The sequence below is a fragment of the Oreochromis niloticus genome, unplaced genomic scaffold (assembly GCF_001858045.2).
Source record: "Oreochromis niloticus isolate F11D_XX unplaced genomic scaffold, O_niloticus_UMD_NMBU tig00006696_pilon, whole genome shotgun sequence".
Lineage (NCBI taxonomy): Eukaryota > Metazoa > Chordata > Actinopteri > Cichliformes > Cichlidae > Oreochromis > Oreochromis niloticus.
Window position 1 is genome coordinate 172 of NW_020328127.1, and position 24644 is coordinate 24815.

The following is a 24644-nucleotide window of genomic DNA, read 5'->3' on the forward strand; positions in this document are numbered from 1 at the left end:
TCTAAGGATATTTTTGCATTCTATTAACACAATAAAAACAACAGAGTCTGTAAACCAAGATGTGGTGCTACAGTAACTTACTGTAAACATTATATGGTCAAGCTAAACCCACACAATGAAGTCAGAGCAGACAGTTTCAGACCACCTGGTTTAAACACTTCACATGCACTCAACTCACATGTTCCTAAATGCCCAAGGTCTCAAATTCCCGATTCTGTGTGTACTTACCTGGTACAACACTATATCATAATGTCTGGGGAGCCGTTAACATAAAGTAAAAATAATTTACTCAGTATGACTTTGGCAAAATGAAAAATTTGGAGACAGATGACTCCTATACAGCAGTTTCTACATATTTCAGTCAAATATGGGGCATGTTTAATACACACCCCGCTAAATCTACAATAAACTTAGCATGGCCGATATTAGGGCCTAATTAAAATGTAGTATGATGATAAGAGAGATTTGTAAGTCTGGAAATGTTTTCATAGACTTTTCTATTATTTGATAATTGCCAAGAGCTGTGCTGACTCACAGCACTAAACTGAATCTCCTATAATGAGAAACATTTCCCAGCACTGCACATCAGACAAACCTTTACTTACCAGACTTGAGACGATCAGATCAGCAGTCTAGAGAAAGGAAACAATTCATCAGATCACTGTTTGATGATTCAGACTGTTGAGCCTCTTCACACACAATCCAATTCACTATGACATAAATTAACTAGTAAAATCCTCAATTACTTTAAGGCTTTATGAGCTTACTGTAGTGTAAGAGGAGATAAATGAACTGCAGCGTCTCACATGGCATGTGTAATAAAGCATTCATTACTACAGAAATGCAAAGAATAGCCATCAATTGCACAAGTGCAGGATATACCAAATATTTCCTACACAGAAGCCTTGTGGCTCCAACATTTTCTACAACAGGTCAGTGCTAATAAAGTGTGAAAAACCAAAACTTTTAAAATGTTAGATACAAAGTAATTATATAATCAGAAGCAACAGAAAACCTCATCATGTCTGACATGAATATATAAATCTTAAAATACATTTAAATATTAACATGTTACAATAGCAGAGATGCACCATGTTTTGTAATTAAAATGAAATGTCTTAAATATTACACTAAAAAGTCATTTCATTGTACCCGTTGCTAGGAATATTTATGAATTTTTGCAGTGTACCTTTTGGCAACTTTTCTATCTAATTTTAAAACACATTATATTCACTAAATAAGTAATAAACTAATTAGACACACTGGCTGTAATTTACCTAACAATGTCCACTCACACCTCTGGTTCTCTTCTTTTTATTACTGTTAAAGCTATTACTTATACCGAGTCAGGCAAAATACTTCTACAATGTTCTGACTTTAATGTAATACATCAGAATTTGAGAGACAATATAAATCAATACCTGTGCAGCTCTTAAGTGTTTGAGCAACCACTTATACTGACTCCCCTAAAACACTTCAATTGTTTTGTCTGCTACTTAAATCCACAAACATAAGGAGAAAATGAACAACTGTATAAAGACATCTGACATTTAGTTATGTTTAGATTTGATAAGCCATAAGAAATTTAAATCATACATAAATGGGCTATTAAACTTCAGGGACATTTTCAGGGACAGTCAGAGGCCCTGTGTGGGGGCTTTGCTGCTACAGGTCACAAATCCTGTGTTTTTGCCAATCAGTAAATGGAACCATATCACAAAAGGTCAAACTACTGTATGTAAGTCGTCAAATGTGCTACGCAATGCCAGGTTCATACTGCTTCAATTACAATCACTGTTTACTTACCAGCAAAGGCAAAACCAAAGATCTCTTTCACTCTGTGTAACAAAAGACAAAGCACAAAAATACAGAATGAGACAACTAAGATCAGCATCACAATCAATACTACATCAATCTGTGTAGTCCAAAAGATTCAGTACACTTCTTTGTTTACCACAGCAACAAACAACTCACCTCTTTTTTTCTACACCTTATTAAAGATTACTGTCTTCATTAAGGTAAAATGTGGTTTCATCCATTTGTAATAGCCACACAAGTTTCTCAGTTATGTGATAGCTCTATTAGTTTGGTGCTATTAGATAACACAGATTTAATAAGCAATGATTTGCTACACCTAGCACTGTACACTTTATCAAATTGATAAAGTTTAATTTAAAAGCATGAACAATCATAAATGAAAGCTTGGATGATATATTTGTAGGCCTCAACATTTCAGTTGGTCTGCATTCAAATTCTGCTTCCTAAAAATATTATCACCTGCACACAGTATCATTTAGTATCATTTAATATGCTGTTGTTTTAAATATGTACATATCATATTAATAATATTAATGGCGCACTGCAGCATTTTATTTATTTGAAGGTGGCCTTTTTTATATTTTATTAACTTCTCACTTTGTGAAAAATTAAACAGAGCTGCAGGTGTAGGTTTTACTTAAAAACAAACCAGTCTGCACAAACTAGTGTTTGTTAAACAGTTCTTAAAATTTAACTAAAAAACTAAAATTGATTAATTAAAAAAAACTTCTTCTTGTTAAGAAATGTTATTATTCTTATATTATGTGTTTTATCCTCACTCTCTCTCCCTTCTGTTAATTAACCCACAACACAGACACACACCGGCACAGGCACGTGACTCTTTTTCTCCCGGCCTTCTGTCAGAGGCGGTAAAATGGCTCCTTTGAAGTTATGGACCCTGCTGCTTCAGCAGCTTATCAGTGGTTCTAAGATGGCGGCTCATTACCTTACAACCTATAGAATGAGGCCGTTTTAACTGACTGATTTGTGAAGAGGAGAACTAACTTCAGCTTCCCTAAGAGACTCAGAAACACTAACACACCGAATGAACCAAATACAACACAATAACTGTATTAAACAATCAAATGAACCAAATACATTTTGCACTGGGCCTATAGGAGCTAGGCTAGGCGTTAGCACTTGGTTGTTAGGGCTAGCTTACCAAACACTCCTTTTAAATACTAAAATTACAACGTTTCACTAACAAAGCAGCCATTGTGTTACTTTAATATGACTTATACTTCGACTGGCTTTATAAGTCACTAACAACAACTCGGTAAATCACTCAAACAGCTTATAGACATTTTATTTCAGAAAAGAGAGACAGAGAAGCAGGCTTACCGGCAGGGATCAAGCAGAGAGTGGGAGGAGATTCAGGAGTCAGCCAGAGACTTAAAATAAGAGGCATTCACGGGTAGTGGGAAACTCCGCCATGCCAATTTTGTGTAATGGCATTGGCATTGAAAATGCCAATTTTGTGTAATTTACAAAAATATATGTAAATTTAAATAGTATTAAACTAGATATTTTTGGAACAGAAAACAACTAGCAGAGATTTAATTCTATAAGTTGAATAAATATTTCAAACATGATTATTTTAATTTGAAATTATGGTTAAAAGTCATGAATAAATATAAGGTCATTATGTTAAAATGTACTGTATTATGATATATTTATTTAACTGGCTGGAGTAATAAGAACAGTCTTCTCCTGAACAACAAAACCAAGGGGCTGGTGTTGGTGTTCACCTAAGCATCCTCACAGGACAGTAGGAGCTGCAGAGGCTCGCCTCGCTGCACTGCAGGAATCAGAGGTTCAGGAGGTACTTTAACCCCACTGCCATGAGGGTTTTCAACAGTGACTCCTGACATGTTCATTGCACATTTATTTATTTTATTCTAATACATATTGGTTATAATCATATGGATTCTAACCTAAATAGACTTGCACCCACTTGTTCACCCCTGCTGCAGTGAGGTAAAGGTGTGGCTTTCTCCAACAAGACTCTTCAGTGAAGGTTTTAAAGACAACCATCTAAACCAGGGGTCAGCAACATTTAAGACCCAAAGAGCCATTTGGACCCGATTTGCACGAAAAAGAAAACACTGGGAGCCACAAATACTTTTTGACATCTGAAATGAAGATAACACTTCACATATTGTTTTTTACCTTTATGCTCTGTATAAACAACTATACTGTGTTGCTTATGAAATCCATGAAATGCTACAAAGTAAATGAAATTTTATTTATGTAATGGACACATTTTGAACTCTTAAAAATAACAAAAAGTAAAAACATCCAGTTGAAGGTCTCTCTTAAATGAATTGAAAAGCTGAACTTGAATTGTCCATGTATCAAACAAAAACTGATCCTTATATCACCTTTGGGCTTTCAGCGCATAAAGGGCCTTCACCTGAATTTGGAAAAAAGCACTATGCTCCTAAAAAATGAATAATAAATATATGCAAAATATCTACCTAAATATTTATTTTACCTGGTTAACATGCATGGCGGGTTGAGGCCTGCTAAAATTTATTTTAGTTACAGAAATATTGTAACTCAGCAGAAACATAGTAACTTGGAAGAAGTAGTACAACATTGCAGAAGTGTTGTAATACAGCAGAAATGTTAATATGTAGCGCAAACCTAAAAACCAGGAAGAAATGGTGTAAGAGTATAACTTAATATACAGTAGTATAATAGTAACACATAGTAGAAATGCAACATAGGAGCTGAAATAGTATAATTTAGCAGAAAAGTAATAATTTAGCATAAAAGTAATAATTTAGCGGAAATATTGGAAATGCAAAACAGCCAGCTTCAAAAAGCTGAAGTTTCCTCAAAAAATTAGTTGTTGTTCAACTGTGAAAACTTGTCAGAAACATTAGAAATGTTAGAGGAACTGCCAGCAGATACACAAAGCTAAGGCAAAAATTAGATGCCTAGCAATGTTTACAAATAGGGACAAACACACACAGTGATAAATAACCCATATTCAGAAAACAATGTGCAAAAACATGGATGCAAGCATAAACACAGACATACATACAAACATACACACACAAGGGCACACAGGGACAAACAAACGTGTCCTGTGTGTTTCTATGCCAGTCAATCAGTCTGAATCTGGTCAAGTTGAATACACTAATGGATGCTGGTCACCAACGAATAAAAATTGAGTCACACAAGCACAGACAAAGACACACACACACACACACACACACACACACTTCTGTAAAGTTATTAGAAGTTAAAAAACTTCAAACACTGACATCGGCTTTTTCAGGTTTTTTTTTTTTCAGCTTTATATTTTCAGCTGTATCTATGAGAGTCAAAGAGCCTGGATCTGCTCAATTTGAATCCACCAATCAGAGCTGTCACTTCTGTCTGCTTCATCAGGCTATGTAGTTGTCCCTGTCAGTGCAGCTGCATCCCTTGCTCACACCGACAGAGACATGGGCTTTCTGTAATGTATTTCAGACATGGAGCAGTAGCATCACATCTTAGCAAAAAAATTGTGACTTAAGAGAAACATAATAATTTAGCAGAAATACTATGATTTGGAAGAAATCATAGTATTTGGCAGAAATACTACATTTAGCACAAATCCTATAAAATAGCAGAAATTCTATGTTTTAGCAGAAATACTGTATTTATCACCAATACCAAAAAGTAGCAGAAATACTATGATTTGGTAGAAATCCTATAATTCAGCAGAAATACTATTATTAAGCAGAAATACTATAATTAGCATAAATCTTATAAAATAGCAGAAATAGTATGATTTAACAGAATAGTAATAACTTAAATAGAAAAATTGAAAAAGCAAAATGGACAGCTGAAAAAATGCTGATGGTAAGGGTTGCTCAAATGTGCTTGTTGAAAGGTAAAAAATTGACAAAAAAAGAAAAGAAAGAAATAACAGCCAGCAGATACACACAATTACAATTATGGACACAAATGGAAACACAAATGCACAGAGAGAGACACACACAGGATGTAATCGAGTCAACCAGTCTAAATATAATCAGTTTGAATCCTACAATGACATGCTGCCATAAAAAGGGTCTCACACACACACACACACACACACACACACACACACACACACACACAGCAGCAGCAAGTGAACAAACAGTGGCTGTGCATACTGTGTTTCCTGTATGTCCCTAGGTCAGTCAAGCAGCCTGGAGCTGCTGAATTTGAATCCACCAATCAGAGAGGCTGTGTACTTTTTCCCGCCAAAACTGGTGCACCAAGTGCAGGCTTTTACACACATGCAGCACAGAGACAGGATTTTTGCAGTCTATTTCTCATAGTGAGGATTCCCCTCAAAGAAATGGCTATAATTTCCTAACCGTAGGGGCTAGAACGGTCATTCTTACACCGTTTTGTTCAGAAGAGATGGGGGAATCTTAAGGTGTTGACAATTTATCTTGAAAATATGAATTATTGAAGATATTTGACTTGTAATGCACCATAACTGAGTAGAGGCAAAGCGAAAACTGTCTCGACTTGCCCTCAAATAATGCTTTCTAACTCTAAATCTATTTGGAGTATCGATATCATTCTTTCACCGTAAGAGACAGCAGGCTTTGGTGAACAGTCATGGAAATTTTCAGGTCTGTGTGGAAATCCATCAAAAAGATATGACGAGAGAAAAAAGTGGTTGATTTCCAGAGTTTGAAAGCTGAAGAAATCTGAGCGAGGGCCGAATTTCCTACCCTCAAACAAGTCTAACTCATTTCAGAACGGTAATAGGTGAGAAAAAAATTCTTGAATTGTGAGCGTCAGGAGTGTCTGAAGATATACCGGGACAAGCCTCATGTTTTAACTTCGCTTCGTTAAGGAGATATGACGATTCGAATATGCCTCTCATTACAGAAATCAAGTGGTGATTTTGAACAAACTCTCCATTGACTTTCTATGGAGAGTTTTCACACTTCGTGTTGGTCTGAGGAGATTTGCCAAAATTCTATAAATCTCACAACAATGATGGTGACATTTTCTGAAAGCCAGCAAAAATGCCTACGTTTTGATGTATAATTTGTGGAAGTTGAGTGAAAATTGAGCAAGTAGCAAGAAGTTGTTCGGACATGAAGAGAAGACTGCGAAACCTACAGTGGCACACTGGAAGCCAAGTGCATAGCAACCATAACAACGCATGTATTTTCTGAAAAATCACAATTTTGCAACTCAAAACTTTAAGAGGGATAAAAGTAAAACTGTAACAGATATGAAAAAGCTGAATCATTCATGAATAGCCCAATAATTTGTGAACATTTTAAAGTTTGAATGGTTGTTCTACGTGAAAGTAGGAAAAAGTAGTTAAGTTTCAAAAACAAGCAAGTTTTAGCAGAATTGCGGAAGTTTCCCATTCATTTCAATGGGACAAATTAAAGGAAAAAAGCTTAATATTTTAAAAAGTATAATAGCATAAAATACCAAAAGTCATAGCGATCATTAGCAGAAATAGCAGAATAGTTTAAAATTTGAACGGTGAAAATCGGCTGAAAATTGTGGAAGTAGAAAAGTGCCAAAAAACGTACGGAAGCAACTGGAATAATAATAATAACTAGAAAAATTTGCATTTCCTGCGAAAATGCAGTGTGGATGCTTTAAAGCTGAAGCTGTTTGCTGAAACTAGCTGAAAAAGCTGAAAAGTTGCAGAAATTGTAAAAACTTTGCAGAAGCAAAGGAACTTTGCTAAAATGTAGTAACTTAGCAGAACTGTAATATCTTAGAGGAAACATAATACTTGGCAGAAATACAATAGCATAGCAGAACTTAGCAGAAATATTGTAACTTAGCAGAAACACGATAATTTCTCAAAAATACAAGAATTTAGGAGAAATAGTATAAGATAACAGAAAGAATATATTTAGCCAAACATTCTTGAACATTACAGAAATACTATGATTTAGAAAAACAGTACAACATAGAAGAAATGCTGTGATTTACCAGAGACACTGTAATATACTATGAATATTGTAATTTTATATAAATACTATGTTTTAGCAAAAATACTCCAGTTTAGCACAAATATTATAACATAGCAGAAATACTATTCTATAGCAGAAATGCTATATTTAGAAAGAAAAATATAATATAGTAGAAATACTATGATTTAGCAGAAAAACTGTAATCAGCACATATACTGTAACATGACAGAAATTCCTCCACTTAGTAGTAATACTATAACATAACACAAATGTTATGATTTGGCACAAAAACAATAATTTGGCAAAATACTATGATTTAGCAGAAATACTAAGATGTAGTAAAAGTACTTTGATTTAACAGAAATACAATTAGGCCAGGGTCTTTCTGTGTGCATGTTGTCCCCGTGTTTGCGTGGGTTCCCTCCGGGTACTCCGGCTTCCTCCCACCGTCCAAAGACATGCAGCTTGTGGGGATAGGTTAATTGGATAATCGAAATTGTTACTAGGTGTGAATGTGCGAGTGAATGTGAGTGTGAATGGTTGTCTGTCCCTGTGTGTTGGCCCTGCGACAGACTGGAGACCTGTCCAGGGTGTACCCCGCCTCTCACCCTATGACAGCTGGGATAGGCTCCAGCGCCCCCCGCGACCCTGAAAAGGATAAGCGGAAGCGAATGGATGGATGGATGGATGGATGGACAATTATGGAGGAGTAATACTTTAAAATGGGAGAAATATTGATACACACACACATACACAGAGCCTAAAGGGAACAGTATTTTTTGCCATGGAGTGTTAACAAGAATCTGAGGTCCGTATTAGAAAAGTTGTTAAAATCATAAAAGTTTGCAGAATTGTAATAAATGATGAATGTGAATTAGTGGTCTGTGATAGTGTATTAATTTGTAGGGAAAAAAAACATGTCGCCCAAGGTGTAATTGAACCCACGACCTTTGGGTTGCAGACCTGTGTCATTACCAACTGCGCCACTGGGAAAGAGAGCGAGCGACTGGAAAAGAGGGTGATGAGCAGTCAGAATTATATCGCGGTGAGAGGCGAAAAATGCCGTTTTTTGGAGTTACAAAACGTTGTGTAACTCAAAAACTAGGTGGACTAGAAGCATAATTCTTGTACTGGGTGAATCAGTGGACTTTGGTGTACTTTGACTGTGATTTGCATTGCTCTTTGTACATCTGTCGCTGAGATATGATGAGAGAAGAAAGGGCAGACCTCAGATATGATTGGCTGGCTGGGAAGCCGTGCAGGCCCTGATATGTAAATTTGAATGTATCAGTCCTCACAGAGGATTAGCTGCCTGGGGACCTGGCAGAAATATATAGAAATAGTATGATTAAGCATAAATACTACATTTAGTAGAAATAATATGTTTTAGCACAAATACTATAAAATGGCAGAAATACTATAATTAAGAAGAAATACTATATTTAGCAGAAATCTCATAAAATAGCAGAAATAGTATGATTTAGCAGAAATGCTGTATTTAGCACAAATACTGAAAAGCAGCAGAAATGCTATGACTTAGCACAATAGTAATATTTTAAATAGAAAAATTGGAAAAGCAAAATGAACAGCTGAAAAAATGCTGAACATTCTAAGGGTCCTTCAAATGTAATTGTTAAAGGAAAAAAAAATCAGCAAAAAAAAGTATAACAGTCACACAATCAAAAATATGGACACATATGGAAACACACAAGCACAGAGAGAAACACAGGATCAAATTCAGTCAACCAGTCTAAATATATTGAATTTAAATCATATAATAAGATGCTCCCATAAAAACTCTCTCTCGCCCTCTCTTTCTCTCTCTCTCTGTCACACACACACACACACACACACACACACACACACACACACAAGATCCAATTCAGTCAACCAGTCTAAATATATTGAATTTGAATCTTACAATGAGATCATCCCATAAAAAGGCTTTCTCTCTCTCTCTCTCTCTCTCTCTCTCTCTCTGTCACACACACACACACACACACACACACACACACACACACACAAGATCCAATTCAGTCAACCAGTCTAAATATATTGAATTTGAATCTTACAATGAGATCATCCCATAAAAAGGCTTTCTCTCTCTCTCTCTCTCTCTCTCTCTCTCCCTCCCTCTCTCTCTCTGTCACACACACACACACACACACACACACACACACACACACACAAGATCCAATTCAGTCAACCAGTCTAAATATATTGAATTTGAATCTTACAATGAGATCATCCCATAAAAAGGCTTTCTCTCTCTCTCTCTCTCTCTCTCTCTCTCTCTCTCTCCCTCTCTCTCTCTGTCACACACACACACACAAACACACACACACAGGTCAGACTGGGCCACGTGATTCAACAATGAGCCAATGATCATCAAGTAGTGACTAAAGCAGAGCCCTGACGTTCTGACATTTATCACACAGTTAGAACAAATGTCTGCTGATGACTTCATCTCATGAAATGACTGATAGATGTCAATTCATTGATCAGCTGAGCTGCTGCTGCTGATCTTCATCGTGCACAGAAACATTCAGCTTGTTTCAATCAGTAAATAACTCCCACTACTCTCAGTTTGAACTGTTCCCACTCAAAATGCTGTCAGAACAATGATCATTGTAGAACTTCACAAACATCACGTGTTGTTTTCCACATGGAAGATCAGCAAACATACAGAAACTTCCTGTTGCCACACACGGCCTCTAAAATCTCTTCCACGCTTTCTGTCTGAAGTCCACTCTCTGTGTCGGATCCACAGGAAACAACAAGATCTTATTAACATGATTTTCAATGTGTCTCCTTCCAAAAAGTCCAACCAATGAACAAATGTGTATATTTGTGGAGGCCGAACAAAAGCATGACACATTTGTCTGTTTCTATAAACTGGTGTCAAACACAAATATGAAGAGTTTCATTGACAGACTCCAAAATGCCCCCGCAGTGAATCACAGGGAAATCCTACAGTGTGCAGAGAATCTTAATGGCTCCAACATCAACACATCCACAATGTTGGATCCAGTTCTACCTCACAGAGTTACTAAGACACACCCTCTGCCAGCATTACAACAGCTCCACCTGCTTCACCTGCCTCCTCAGCCTCTGTACACCTGAAGAGAAAAGAAAGGCTCCAAAAGCTCAAATCTACAAAGGATTCATGAAGTTTCATCCAACAAGAACATGTTTGCCTTCCACAGTGTGCTGTTAGACACCACTGTACCTCCGCCATTTCAAAAAGAGCAGCTTGGGAACATTTTGGCTCCAAACACTTTGTGTTTAAGTTCCTAATCTTTGTTTTCTTTGTGAACAACATCTGGAGCTTTTTGACTCATAGAAACATCATTTTGTTCTTTAGATGACAGCAGATTGGGACTGAATAATCAATCACTATCAAACCAATAAAGATGCTGATTTTACAGGAACTTTGTTGGAGAAGCTGGAAAGACATGAAACTGGTGGAGATCCCAAACCAGTTGATAGTGCTGATTATTCCAAATAAAGCTGTTTTCCATTTGAGATGACTTTCTGTCCTGATATATAATAAAGATGTTGGTTGTTTTTGAGCCCCTGTATTAAAAGTAGATCCAGTTTAAAGTCAGCTTGAGTTTGATGTCTTTATGTCAAAGCTGCTCATGATGTTGAGCTGCTGATGGAATAAAAACAGGTAAAAATCTGCCTCAATATAAAAGCATGTAGTCCAGACTTAAATGTAGCCTATTGTTAGCTGAGGTCCACACACAGTGTTTGACAGTGTAAACTGTGTGAAAGGGCTGCTGGTGGAGCTCACTAGGATGAGCAGGTGACCATGTGCCACGAGGTGGAGAGCAGCTGGCCTGGCTTTGATTCTGACCACGCCCCCTTTCTCTCTCCCTCTGCTTTGCTGTCACTTATCTTCACTGCTCTGTCCAATAAAGCTGAAAAAGGCCCCAAATCAAAGAAATCTGCTGCAGCCTCTGAAATGTCTTCTGTTTCCTTCCCGACGGCTTTTTCACCGTCAGCCCATCAGACAGTCCAGCAGCATTTATGATGATGTCATGATGTTGAAGAGACTGCTATGGTGGCCTCCCATGACCCCCAGCCTCATCTACACTGAGATGCAGACATTTGAAAAGCAGACGACTGAATAATAGTCCAACACAACAGTCTGTGTACAGACACACACTGAGCTTTCATAGAGTCAAAGGAGTCAATCAAACACAGCTAGTTGAGTCATTTCTTGTGTGAGTCTAAAGTGAATCCAGTATTTGAAAGTCCACTTCCTGTATTTGTTGTTGAAGACTTCTTCAGCTTCTTCTCAAGGACATCAGCTGCTTGTTTGGCAGCAGAGGCAGTTAAGAAGCTTCCTGAAAAACACTGAACAGTGAGTTCACTGTGGCATATGACAAATTCAGCTTTCTATGTGCAAATGTGTCTGTGTCAACCTTTCAAATGCTGTTGAATCCAAAACATCAGCGGCTCCTTGGCTGCTCACTTCATGCACTTCTGTCTTTGTGACAGTCCAATGACATCACAGCTGTTTCCACCCCCAGTGTCTCAGGACTGGACACCTTTAAACATGTGGAGGATCAAACAGCCGTCCAGCTAAACATACATGAAACTATCAAAGCTGACAATCATTCCAATAACATCTAATGCTACATATATATAGACACAGGACTACAAGGAAATGGCTCTCAGCATCTGGCTGTGGGAACAAATGATCCCTGTTTGTCTTCAAATTGTGTGCATGTTTTAGACGTGTGTCACATGTAGAAACACAAAAATGACACAAAGATGTGTTTGACACAACTGTGCAGCTGTAAGTTGTTTCTAATGATTCATTGAAGCTCTTCTAACATTCTGGAGACAATCAGTCCATGAATCTGTTCAACACCACAACAATTTGACTTCAATGTGAACGTTTGCCATTAAATAACCTTCTTCATCCAGCTGACAAGCATCCTTCATCCTATGATATGAACAGTTCCTCCTGTTGATGACAAACCTCTGACATGATCTGCTTGAGGAGCTTTTTCATGTGAAGCTCTCTGAGCTCAGGGCTAAGTTGCTGTGTTTCATCTTTAAGAGCTGCTGCCTCCTCGCCGGACTTGTTCTTCTCTTCTTCTCCTAATGACACCATTTCTGCTTCAGATCTTTCACTGGGCCTAAAACAGATGAAGAGTAGATCTACTGCTGTTCACTGTTTGTGTCAATATGGAGAAATATGAAAGACAAACACAGCACATACAGAGAAATGTAGACAGAATGTGCAGCCAGTGCAGTAAATGGTCTAAATCTGACCCTTGCGTTATTACAATGTGAGCAGCTAATGCTAACACTATATTCCCCTGCATTATAACAATGTGAACAGCTAATGCTAAGTAGGCCGCAATTAGCACCTACATCTAATTTAAGGCAAATACGCATTAGAACCTAATGCTCATATCGTTTTCCTTTGCTTCATAACAATGTGAACAGCTAATGCTAAGTAGGCTACCGTTATTACCTAATGCCAATTTGAGGTGAATAAGCATTAGTAGCTAATGCTAATACTATATTTTCTTGCTTTATAACAATGTGAGAAGTTAATGCTAAATAGGCTGACATTATCAGCTAATGCTAATTTGAGGTGAATTAGCATTATCTAATACTGCTAACAATAACAATAACAATTTTCTTACTTTTTAACAATATACAATTTATCCTTCAATTTTAACAATGTGAGCCGTTATTAGGTAATGCTAATTTGAGGTGAATTAGCATTGACTGTTAATGCTAACAATGTTTTTTGTTACTTTTTAACAATGTGAGTAGCTAATGCTAACACTATTTCCCCTTGCTTTATAACAATGTGAACAGCTAATGCTAACACTCTTTTCCATTGCTTTATAACAGTGTGAGCAGTTAATGCTAAGTAGGCTGCCGTTATTAGCTAATGCTAATTTGAGGTGAATAAGCATTAGTAGCTAATGCTAATACCATATTTTCTTGCATTATAACGATGTGAGCAGCTAATGCTTAATAGGTTGCCGTCATTAGCTAATGCTAATTTGAAGTGAATTACCATTATCTGCTAATGCTAACAATGTTTTTTCTTACTTTTTAACAATGTGAGCAGCTAATGCTAACACTCTTTTCCCCCGCGATGCGTAGAGTTAATGCTAAGTAGGACGCCATTAGTGGGTAATTCTAATTTTAGGTGAATAAGCATTAGCAGCTAATGCTCATACCATTTTCCTTTGCTTTATAAGAATGACAGCAGCTAATGATAAGAAGGCTACTGTTATTAACTAATGCTAATTTGATTTGAATTAACATTATCCGATAATGCTAACTCTTTTCCCTTGCATTATAACGATGTGAGCAGCTAATGCTAAATAGGTTGCTATTAGCGTGAAACATGTTTAATGAAAGCTCAGCTTCAGCATCGTATTCATGCTGTGATTGCAGCCGTTCCCCAACTCTGTGTTTATCTTTAACCCAAATCACCAGAACATGGAAATATAATCATCACATCAAAATGATGTGACTGGAAGGATGCAGCAGTCTGTGCTCCACCTGTTCCTTTCTGCTAATACTGTTTTCCCTTTCCTTATAACAATGTGAGCAGCTAATGCTAATTTGATGTGAATTTGCATTATAGTAGTGAGGAGATAATGCTAAGTAGACTGTCATTAGTGGCTAATGCTAATTTTTAGGTGATTAGGCATTATGCGCTAATGCTAACACTGTTTTCCCTTACTTTGTAACAATGTGAGTAGCTAATGCTAACACCATTTCCCCTTGCTTTATAACAATGTGAACAGCTAATGCTAACACTCTTTTCCCTTGCATTATAACAATGTGAGCAGCTAATGCTAAGTAAGCTGCCGTTATTAGCTAATGCTAATTTGAGGTAAATAAGCATTAGTAGCTAATGCTAATACCATATTTTCTTGCTTTATAACAATGTGAGCAGCTAATGCTAAGTAGGTTGCCGTTATTAGGTAATGCTAATTTTGGGTGAATTAGCATTATCTGCTAATGCTAACACTGTTTTCCCTTGCTTTTTAACAATGTGAGTAGCTAATGCTAATACTCTTTCCCCTGCGATGTCTAGAGTTAATGCTAAGTAGGATGCCATTAGTGGCTGGAGAACATGGATGTATGAATCTCTACAGAGTTCTCTGAATATTATCTATCTTATCAGTTTTCAGTGATCAAAAATCCTCACAGAGCCAAAATAACCAGTTTGTATCCAACATAACTCAGCTGAACTCTGAATGCTCCGTATAACAGCCACACATGAGTCTGTATTCACTCAAAGCATTTAACAAACTTTATTGTGAAATGAAGCTTTTGGACATTTATTCTCTGATATTTGCTCTTCAGCTCGAGTCGCCATAATTTCCTCATTCAGGTTTTCTTCTGTTTGCATCATATTCCATGAGAATCAGATCAAAGTGTGAATCAGAGTCCTGATAATCAGATTCTATAGAAACATGGAGACTGTAGAGGATTTACACTCAATATGTTCATTTGTTCCCTTCAATAAAAATCAATCAGTTCATCAAATAAAATCAATCGTTGATCGACTCAGTTTGATTGACAGGACAGATGATCAGAGGTGCAGAGTTTTTACCACCATAATTCAGACAGGGACTGAAGTATGGGTGGAGTTTGTGAGTGAAGGAGCAGCCAGTAAAGGAGTAGATCAGAGCTGCAGCACCTACATCATAAAAGGAGACCAGACCCTCCTCATAATCCACAAACACCCCCACCTTCTCAGGACCAGGATGAAGACAGAGGGGGACTGAAGGGGAAGCACGAGCTTTGTACTCATTTCCATTTCTCATCCTCGCAATCCAGAAACCATCCTGAGGTCTCAGTGTGATGTTTCCCTTCCTGTTGATCGACTCTGTGGCCACTCCTAAATCCCACTCAGTCTTTCCTTTAACCTGAACCTCAAAGTAAAATCTGCCTGAAGACAAACTCTGCTCTCCTAAAACACAAACACACGGAGAAAATCTCTCTGGGTTGTCTGGAAGATTCTTCCTCACATCACTATGATAAACTTGTTTTCCATCATCAGACAGGATGAGAGCAGGATGAGCTGTATCAGGATCCAGAGTCACATCCACCTCATACTGCTGCACCCTCTGCAGCTCAGCCTCAAACAGCTTCTTCTTCATGTCTTTCCAGACTGTCTCCTCCAGCTGAGCCACAGCTCTCACCACAGTCCCCTCATATGATGGTGGATGAACTCTGACCTCTGTCCAGTCTTTGGTGGGTGGAGCAGCTTTCAGGGAGGAGAAGCTTTGGAGGAGGTGGAGGTGGTCTTTAGAGCGTGAGAGCGTCTCCACTTCAGAGCTTCTCTCCATCAGCTCAGAGATTTCCTGTTCCAGATCTTTGATGAGACCTTCAGCCTGTTTCTCTGTAGTTTCCTGTTTGTCTTCGATCTCCTTTATGAGCTCCTTCAGGCGTCTCTCAACAGACTCCTTCAGAGCCATGAAGACCTGAACACCTTCTGCTTTCTGTCTGTCTGCAGCATCTTTACTCATCTTCACTGACCCTGTGATCTCCTGAATCTTCAGTCGTCTCTTCTGGATCATCTGCTGAATCTCAGCCTCTGTCTTCTCCAGCTCTGCCTTCTTTCCTTCATATTCTTCTCTCAGAGGAACAAACTCGTGGTTCTTGTGGTCTAAAACAGAGCAGAGCATGCAGACACATGTCTGGTCGGTCTTACAGAACAGCTCCAGAAGTTTATCGTGCTTCGTGCACATCCTGCCTTCCAGGTTATCCACAGCATCAATCAGCTGATGTCTTTTCAGACATTTCACTGTCAGATGAGGCTCCAGGTGAGTCTGACAGTAGGAGGTCTGACACACCAGGCAGGACTTCAGGGCCTTCAGTCTGGTTCCAGTGCAGAAGTCACAGGGAACTTCTCCTGGTTTGGCAGCTTGTTGCTCTGAGCTGCTGCTGCTGGCTTTCTGCTGAGCTTCACGTCTGAACTGAGCAACCATCTCAGAGATGAAGGTGTTGACCCTCAGCTGAGGTCTAGTGTAGAAAGTCTCGTTACACATGGGACACTGACAGCTCTGATTCATGTCCCAGTGCTGACTGATGCAGGTTTTGCAGAAGTTGTGTCCACATGGTGTAGAGACTGGATCAGTGAACACATCCAGACAGATGGAGCACAGAAACTGATCTTCAGATCGCAGATTACTGGCAGCAGACATGTCTGCACTCTGATGGAGAAAGAAAAGAAACACTTTTTATTAAAATTCATTTTAAATTTCATTTTTAAAAAGACACAAACAAGCGTCAGTAGTCTGAGGAGCTTGAAAAGAAAAGCGTCTGGACTTTTTTATGTTTCTTGAAGACGTTTCATCAGAGAAGCTTCTTCAGTTCTAGGAATAACTGGTGGAGCCCAGCAACACACTCAGACACAAACTGAACAACGTAGTGTCTGCTGTACAGTGCAGCGTCCAGATGAACAGAATCAACTGTTGGGGATGAAGATAAATACAGTTGTTAAAAAAATGTGAAATTGTTTCTCTATTTTACAGAAGGTCCAAGATTCATCCAGATCATTTCTATATTTGAATAAGTCGGTTTGTTGGATATATTCCATGAAGTTATTTTGTAACTTCTTTGATGTGCAGTAGTTAATAGGTCGTAGCTTCTGAGCTAATGATATAAGTGTATGCTCACCCAATACCTGCCTGTTTTTCTTTGTATTAATATCAGTTTGTATATCTACAGTATACTTATTTTGTAGTCTCCTATATAGGGATGGGTATCATTTAGGTTTTATCCGATACCAGTACCAAACCGGTACTTTTGAAATGGTGCCGGTGCTTAAACGGTGCTCAAACCGGTGCTTAAAGAATGGAGAACACAAACTTTGTCCAAAAACCTCTCATGTTCAGCTGTTTTTTTTGTAAAAAGATAACAATGTTAGCCTTTTCTGCAGCTATAGGGCATATATGGTATCACTCTTGGCTGGAAGCAGTGCTTAAACAATGGAAAAAACACAAACTTTGTCCAAAAACCTCTCATGTTTAGCTGTTTTCCACTTTTTCTTTGGTCATTTTAGCCTTTTTGGCCAGGGTGAAGGGAGTATCTGCCATCAAACAAGAAGACAGCCGCATGTAACTACGACGGTGTTTGCTAGCTCACCTTACATGCATTAATGTAATAATGTGGTTAGCCTACTCAACGTTAATTACACACGAACAACATGAAGCTACTCACGCAGAGGAGAACGGCTGCTGCTGCCATCATCATCCTCATCATTTCTGCTACACTGGCAGGGCTAGGGCCCAGGACTCTCCTCTTCGGGTTTTTGGGGGATGTTGCTAACTCCGGGTCCGATAACAGGCACCACACCTGCAGTAGATGTGCACGGTGTGAGGTCTCGCAGCAAGCTATCAAATACGGTGCATTTCTCGGCTTTTAACAAAATGCTATACGTCGCCAGGTGTTTCATCAGATTCGAGGTGTTACCTCCTTTGACAGTATCACAGTATCAGCTTAAAGCACTTGTTGCAGGCTGCTGAGTTTGCATCTTTTGCTGTGAAGTACAGCCAGACTTTTGACCACTTCGCCTTGGGCGTTTTTAATCTGTAGCTCTGCTCTAAAAGAACATACGTACCTGGACCCGCCTACTATCCTCGGAAACGTAAAATGATTGGGTAGAATCCAAAGTGTATCATATCTCAGGAAAAAAAAAGCACCTAGATAAAACACCGAAATGTGCGCTGCTTTTCGGTCTGGTTACTACCGTTTATGTCAGAACTGGTGCCATCATGGCACCGGACACCGGTACCCATCCCTACTCCTATGTAAGTGCCTGAATATACTTACCTGCTGATTATATGACAATCCATTAAGAGTTTTGTTTTATGTGTTTTTCTAGTTTCACTCCAATTCAATAATGTCAGTTCAAGATGATTGCTATGTTTGAAGTCATTAACGGAGCAAGTACGCTCACCTTCCTGGCTCTTGAAAAGGAGTTTGGCTATGTTCACACTCAGGGAGTTCAACACAGAGAGAACAGTACAGGCAGTGCATTTATCGCAGCATATAATGTGTTTTCTGTATACACTGTTCTTTTTCAGCGTTTCAATTCTAAACATGTTAGCCAAATTAGGTCTCCCGACAGAATTTCCCCTGCGTCGGGTGCACTGAGATACTGGGCTGTCCAAATCACGGACAAATAGTATCCCACATTCTTGATTTTAGTTTACAAATACTTACTATACACTACAAGGATAAGGACTTATTGCTCCTGAAATTGTGGAGGTTTTAGCTCTTTAAACAGTAAAGTTACAGGAGAATACAGATAATTATCAGTTAAAATGTCCTCGGTTTATTGAAATTATCCTGTCCGAAAACACGTGAGAACAATAAATGATTCATTTTGTGCTGTAACCCACAAACTGAATCCATCCATCCATCCATCCATCCATCTTCATCCGCTTTATCCGAGGCCGGGTCGCGGGGGCAGCAGCCTAAGCAGAGAAGCCCAGACCTCCCTCTCCCCAGCCACCTCCTCCAGCTTATCCCGGGGAACACCAAGGCGTTCCCAGGCCAGCCGAGAGATATAATCTCTCCAGCGTGTCCTGGGTCTGCCCCGGGGCCTCCTCCCGGTGGGACATGCCCGGAACACCTCACCCAGGAGGCGCCCAGGAGGCATCCTTGTCAGATGCCCGAACCACCTCAACTGGCTCCTTTCGATGTGGAGGAGCAGCGGCTCTACTCTGAGCCCCTCCCGGATGGTCGAACTTCTCACCCTATCTCTAAGGGAGAGGCCAGCCACCCTTCGGAGGAAGCTCATTTCTGCCGCTTGTATCCGCGATCTCGTTCTTTCGGTCACTACCCACAGCTCGTGCCCATAGGTGAGGGTAGGGACATAGATCGACCGGTAAATTGAGAGCTTCACTTTTACACTCAGCTCCCTCTTCACCACGACGGACCGGTGCAGCGTCCGCATCACTGCAGCCGCAGCACCAATCCGTCTGTCGATCTCCGGCTCCCTTCTCCCATCACTCGCGAACAAGACCCCGAGATACTTGAACTCCTCCACTTGGGGCAGGAACTCATCCCCGACCCGGAGTGGGCACTCCACCCTTTTCCGGCTGAGAACCATGGCCTCAGATTTGGAGGTGCTGATCCTCATTCCCGCTGCTTCGCACTCGGCTGCGAACCGTTCCAATGCGAGCTGGAGGCCTACACCTGATGAAGCCAACAGAACCACATCATCCGCAAAAAGCAGAGATGAGATTCTGAGGCCACCGAAGCGAAAGCCCTCCGCCACTTGGCTGCGCCTAGAAATCCTGTCCATAAAAATTATGAACAGAACCGGTGACAAAGGGCAGCCCTGGCGGAGCCCATCACCCACCGGGAACGAGTCCGACTTATTGCCGGCAATGCGAACCAAACTCTTGCAACGGTTGTATAGGGATCGAATGGCCCGTAGCAATGGGCCAGACACCCCATACTCCCGCAACACCTCCCACAGGACACCCCGAGGGACACGGTCGAATGCCTTCTCCAAGTCCACCAAACACATGTAGACTGGTTGGGCAAACTCCCATGCACCCTCAAGTATCCTTGAGAGGATAAAGAGCTGGTCCAGTGTTCCGCGACCAGGACGAAAACCGCATTGTTCCTCCTGTATCTGAGGTTCGACTAGCGGACGAACTCTCCTTTCCAGCACCCTGGCATAGACTTTCCCAGGGAGGCTGAGGAGTGTGATCCCCCTGTAGTTGGAACACACCCTCTGGTCTCCCCTCTTAAAGATGGGGACCACCACCCCGGTCTGCCAATCCAGGGGTACTGCCCCTGATCTCCACGCAACATTGTAGAGGCGTGTCAACCAGGACAGCCCTACAACGTCCAGAGCCTTCAGGAACTCGGGGCGGACCTCATCAACACCAGGGGCTCTGCCACCAAGGAGTTGTTTAACTGCCTCAGTGACCTCGCCCCCGGAAATTGGCGGGTCATTCCCCTCATCCCCAGACTCTGCTTCCTCCTCGGAAGACGTGTCAGTGGGATTAAGGAGGTCCTCGAAGTATTCCTTCCACCGCCTGACAATTTTCTCAGTCGACGTCAGCAGCGCTCCGCCAGCACTATACACAGTGCAGGTAGAGCACCGCTTTCCCCTCCTGAGACGTCTGATGGTTTGCCAGAATCTCTTCGAGGCAGTCCGAAAGTCTTTTTCCATGGCCTCTCCGAACTCCTCCCACACCCGAGTTTTTGCTTCAGCCACTGCCCGAGCCGCATTCCGCTTGGCCTGTCGATACCTGTCGGCTGCCTCCGGAGTCCCACAGGCTAACCAAGCCCGATAGGACTCCTTCTTCAGCCTGGTGGCTCCCTTCACCTCTGGTGTCCACCATTTGGTTCGGGGATTACCACCACGGCAGGCACCAACCACCTTGCGGCCGGAGCTCAATGCAGCAGCTTCGGCGATGGAGATGCTGAACATGGTCCATTCGGACTCAATGTCCCCAGTCTCCCTCGGAATGTTGTTGAAGCTCTGCCGGAGGTGTGCGTTGAAGATCTCGCGGACAGGGGCCTCTGCTAGACGTTCCCAGCACACCCTCACTACGCGTTTAGGTGCACCGGGTCTGTCCAGCGTCCTCCCCCGCCACCTGATCCAACTCACCACCAGGTGGTGATCAGTTGAGAGCTCAGCCCCTCTCTTTACCCGAGTGTCCAGAACATATGGTCGCAGGTCTGGTGATACGATTACAAAATCGATCATCGACCTGCGGCCTAGAGCGTCCTGGTGCCACGTGCACTTATGGACACTCTTATGTTCGAACAAGGTGTTCGTTATGGCCAAACTGTGATTTGCACAGAAGTCCAATAACAAAACACCGCTCGGATTCAGATCAGGGAGGCCGTTCCTCCCAATCACGCCCCTCCAGGTCTCGCTGTTGTTACCCACGTGAGCACTGAAGTCTCCCAGCAGGACAACAGAGTCTCCAGGTGGGGCACCTTCCAGCACCCCCCCCAGGGACTCTAAGAAGGCTGGGTACTCTGAACTGCCACTCGGCGCATAAGCGCAGATGACAGTCAGGACCCGTTCCCCAACCCTAAGGCGCAGGGAATAAACCCTCTCATCCACCGGGAAAAACCCCAACGTACCGGCAGCAAGCCGAGGGGATATTAGAATACCCACCCCAGCCCGCCGCCTCTCACCAGGGGCAACTCCAGACTGAGACAGAGTCCAGCCCCTCTCCAGGAGACTGGTTCCAGAGCCCAAGCCATGCGTAGAGGTGAGCCCGACTATATCTAGCCGGTACCTCTCAACCTCACGCACTAACTCAGGCTCCTTCCCCACCAGAGAGGTGACATTCCATGTCCCTATTGCCAGTCTTGGCAGCCGGGGATCAGTCCGCCAGGGCCTCCGCTCCTGGCCGCCGCCCAGCACACAATGCACCCGACCCCTATGGCGCCTCCTGCGGGTGGTGGGCCTGCGGGAGGATGGGCCCATGTCTCCTCTTCGGGCTGTGCCCGGCCGGGCCCCATGGACTAAGGCCCGGCCACCAGACGCTCGCCCTCGGGCACCCTCCCCGGGCCTGGCTCCAGGGCGGGGCCCCGGTAACCTATCCCGGGCAGGGTAAACTGTTCCCTTGATATTCTCTTCATAAAGGTCTCCACAAACTGAATGGTCTCCAAAAGTTGATTCTGTTCATCTGGACGTAGTGTTTTCAGTGGGAGAAACGTTTTGTCCACTGAAGCAACAATGGGCTGGGAGGCAATCAGAACCGGCAACCAGATTACAAGACGAACAGCCAACTCTTGAGCGACAATCACCCCACAGTGTGGAAGTAGTGAACTGTTTTAGTGAAAACGTGAAACATGAGTGTAACTGTTCAGTTTGATCAATGGTCATGGGAATTTGCATAATTAAGATTAAGGAACTGAACAGTCTTGGTCGTTGTGTCCTTGGGCAAGACACTTCACCCGTTGCCTACTGGTGGTGGTCAGAGGGCCCGGTGGCGCCAGTGTCCGGCAGCCTCGCCTCTGTCAACGCGCCTGAGGGCGGCTGTGGCTACAATGTAGCTTGCCATCACCAGTGTGTGAATGGGTGGATGACTGAATGTGTAAAGCGCTTTGGGGTCCTTAGGGACTAAGTAAAAGCGCTATACAAATACAGGCCATTTACCATTTACGTCTAGTTGGTCGTAATGGAGGCGGTGTTAGCTGGATCGGCTCTCCCTGCCCAGCAAATGCTCCCGACACAGGGAAAGAGATCCTGTCGTGGATCCCTACCTTGGCACAACACCAAGCCATCGTCTTTGCCTACTCACCACAGTAAATGCATCATGTTGTCAGCTTTACTGTATCTTAGCCGGTCAGGCCGCTCTCTTCCAAATGTCTACACTTCACCCTTTTACTATCAGTGGGCTCGGGCTCAGAGTTGAGCCTATGTGGCTCATTATCTGATGCTGTCTCCGGAACAGTGTTAGACATAAACTGAGAGGTTGATGGCTCCGTGTCAGAGCACTGGCTATGAATTTCAAATGGATCAGACCTTAACGAAAAAGTTATCAATCGTTTGTTTCATCTTTTCTTATTTCCCACAGCTACATCCACTCCTATCAGGCCTAGGCTGCTCACCTCTCTCTATCAGCCTGCACTTTCAAACGTACACACGTAGGCCTGCAGGAACATCTGAACCACGGCCAATCAGAGAGGTCCTGTCTTCTCTCTGATTGGTTTAGCCCACGAAATGGGCATAATGTGTGTCTGCTGTTGACCACACAGAGACTTTCAGAGTTGCAGAGATTTTCTTTCGTTTTGCTTGAATGGCTGGTCATACCGGTATGACCTTGCGTTTGCTTAGGCTACGTCCACACTAATGCATTTTCATTTGAAAAAGCATAGTTTTCTCTCCATTTTGGCCTCCCGTCCACACTGAGACGGCGTTTGCCCCAAGGAAAAATGCAGCATTTTGAAAATGCTCTCAAAAGCGAATACATTTGGAGATGGTGCATTTGTGTCACAGTGAAAACGCAGACTTTCTAAAACGATGACACATGTTAGTCATGTGATGTAGTCATGTGACCAATTAAACAAAGATAGCGGAGGGCATTATACAGCAGTTGTTTTGTTTGCTCTCAGTTCTGACAGCCCTATTAAAGATTAATATCAGTTTGTACATGCTCCAGATAGCTGCTTTTCCTCGACATTTTGCTGTGACGTTTCAAAGAGCTGGAAAGTAAATGAACGGCAGACAGAAATGAGGCAGGTCGAATCGTCTTGCGTTTCACGCATGCGCAGGACTGGAACGTAAGCGTTTTCGGCCATTTCAATGTGGACGCACAACTCTGAAAACGACTGAAAACGCTGGTGTGGACGTGGAGCGTTTTCAGACGAAAATCTATCCGGGCTAGTGTGGACGTAGCCTAAGTCGCACCATTGAGAAATGAGGTCGCACTCTAGAGCCCTGATGAAGTGAACAGAGTGAAGATTTGTGTAGAAACAGGAAGTGTGATCAGCTGCACTCACCACTGTTGCTGAGAGAAACCTGATGGACTCCGTTGAATCTTCTTTTAGAGACAAACAGGACTCGACTGCAGCTCTGCTGCTGCTCTCTCACACTTTCACTTCTGGAAAATGACGTTGAACTTCTTGTTTTTCAGGTGTTGCTCTGTCTCTACCTGCAGCTGTTTGTCTGGTTTTGCTGTCTCTCCCTTTACAGGAATCAGCCAGTCTGTACTCAGTGAGTTTGTGCAGTGGGTGGGAGGAGTGAGGAGTGGCGTGTGGGCAACGTTCACACAGTAATGACGGCCTCAGGTGATCAGGAGAAACTCACCTGGATTTCCTTTTTTCACAGCAGACTGAGAGCTTCAGGTGGACGCTGAAGGAGGTCTCAGACATAGGTAGTAAAAGTACACA

General features: G+C 41.8%; 1 protein-coding gene and 1 long non-coding RNA gene across 2 annotated transcripts; both read right to left on the reverse strand.

The window, feature by feature from the left end:
- Positions 1-444: 444 nt before the first annotated feature.
- Positions 445-3955, reverse strand: LOC112845327 (uncharacterized). Its single transcript, XR_003218144.1, has 3 exons — positions 3160-3955; positions 1807-1838; positions 445-632 (listed from the first exon to the last, which is right to left on the reverse strand). It is a non-coding gene; the product is annotated as an uncharacterized LOC112845327 (long non-coding RNA).
- An 11209-nt stretch (positions 3956-15164) lies between these two features.
- Positions 15165-24373, reverse strand: LOC100705728 (E3 ubiquitin-protein ligase TRIM21-like). Its single transcript, XM_003459563.5, has 2 exons — positions 24255-24373; positions 15165-16975 (listed from the first exon to the last, which is right to left on the reverse strand). Exon 2 carries the CDS (start codon positions 16964-16966, stop codon positions 15308-15310), a length of 1659 nt encoding a protein of 552 aa, XP_003459611.2. The 5' UTR covers positions 16967-16975; positions 24255-24373; the 3' UTR covers positions 15165-15307.
- Positions 24374-24644: the final 271 nt, after the last annotated feature.

Excerpts from the sequence above, each read along its gene's own strand:
- LOC100705728 (XM_003459563.5), bottom strand. The coding sequence starts at position 16,966 with ATGTCTGCTGCCAGTAATCTGCGATCTGAAGATCAGTTTCTGTGCTCC.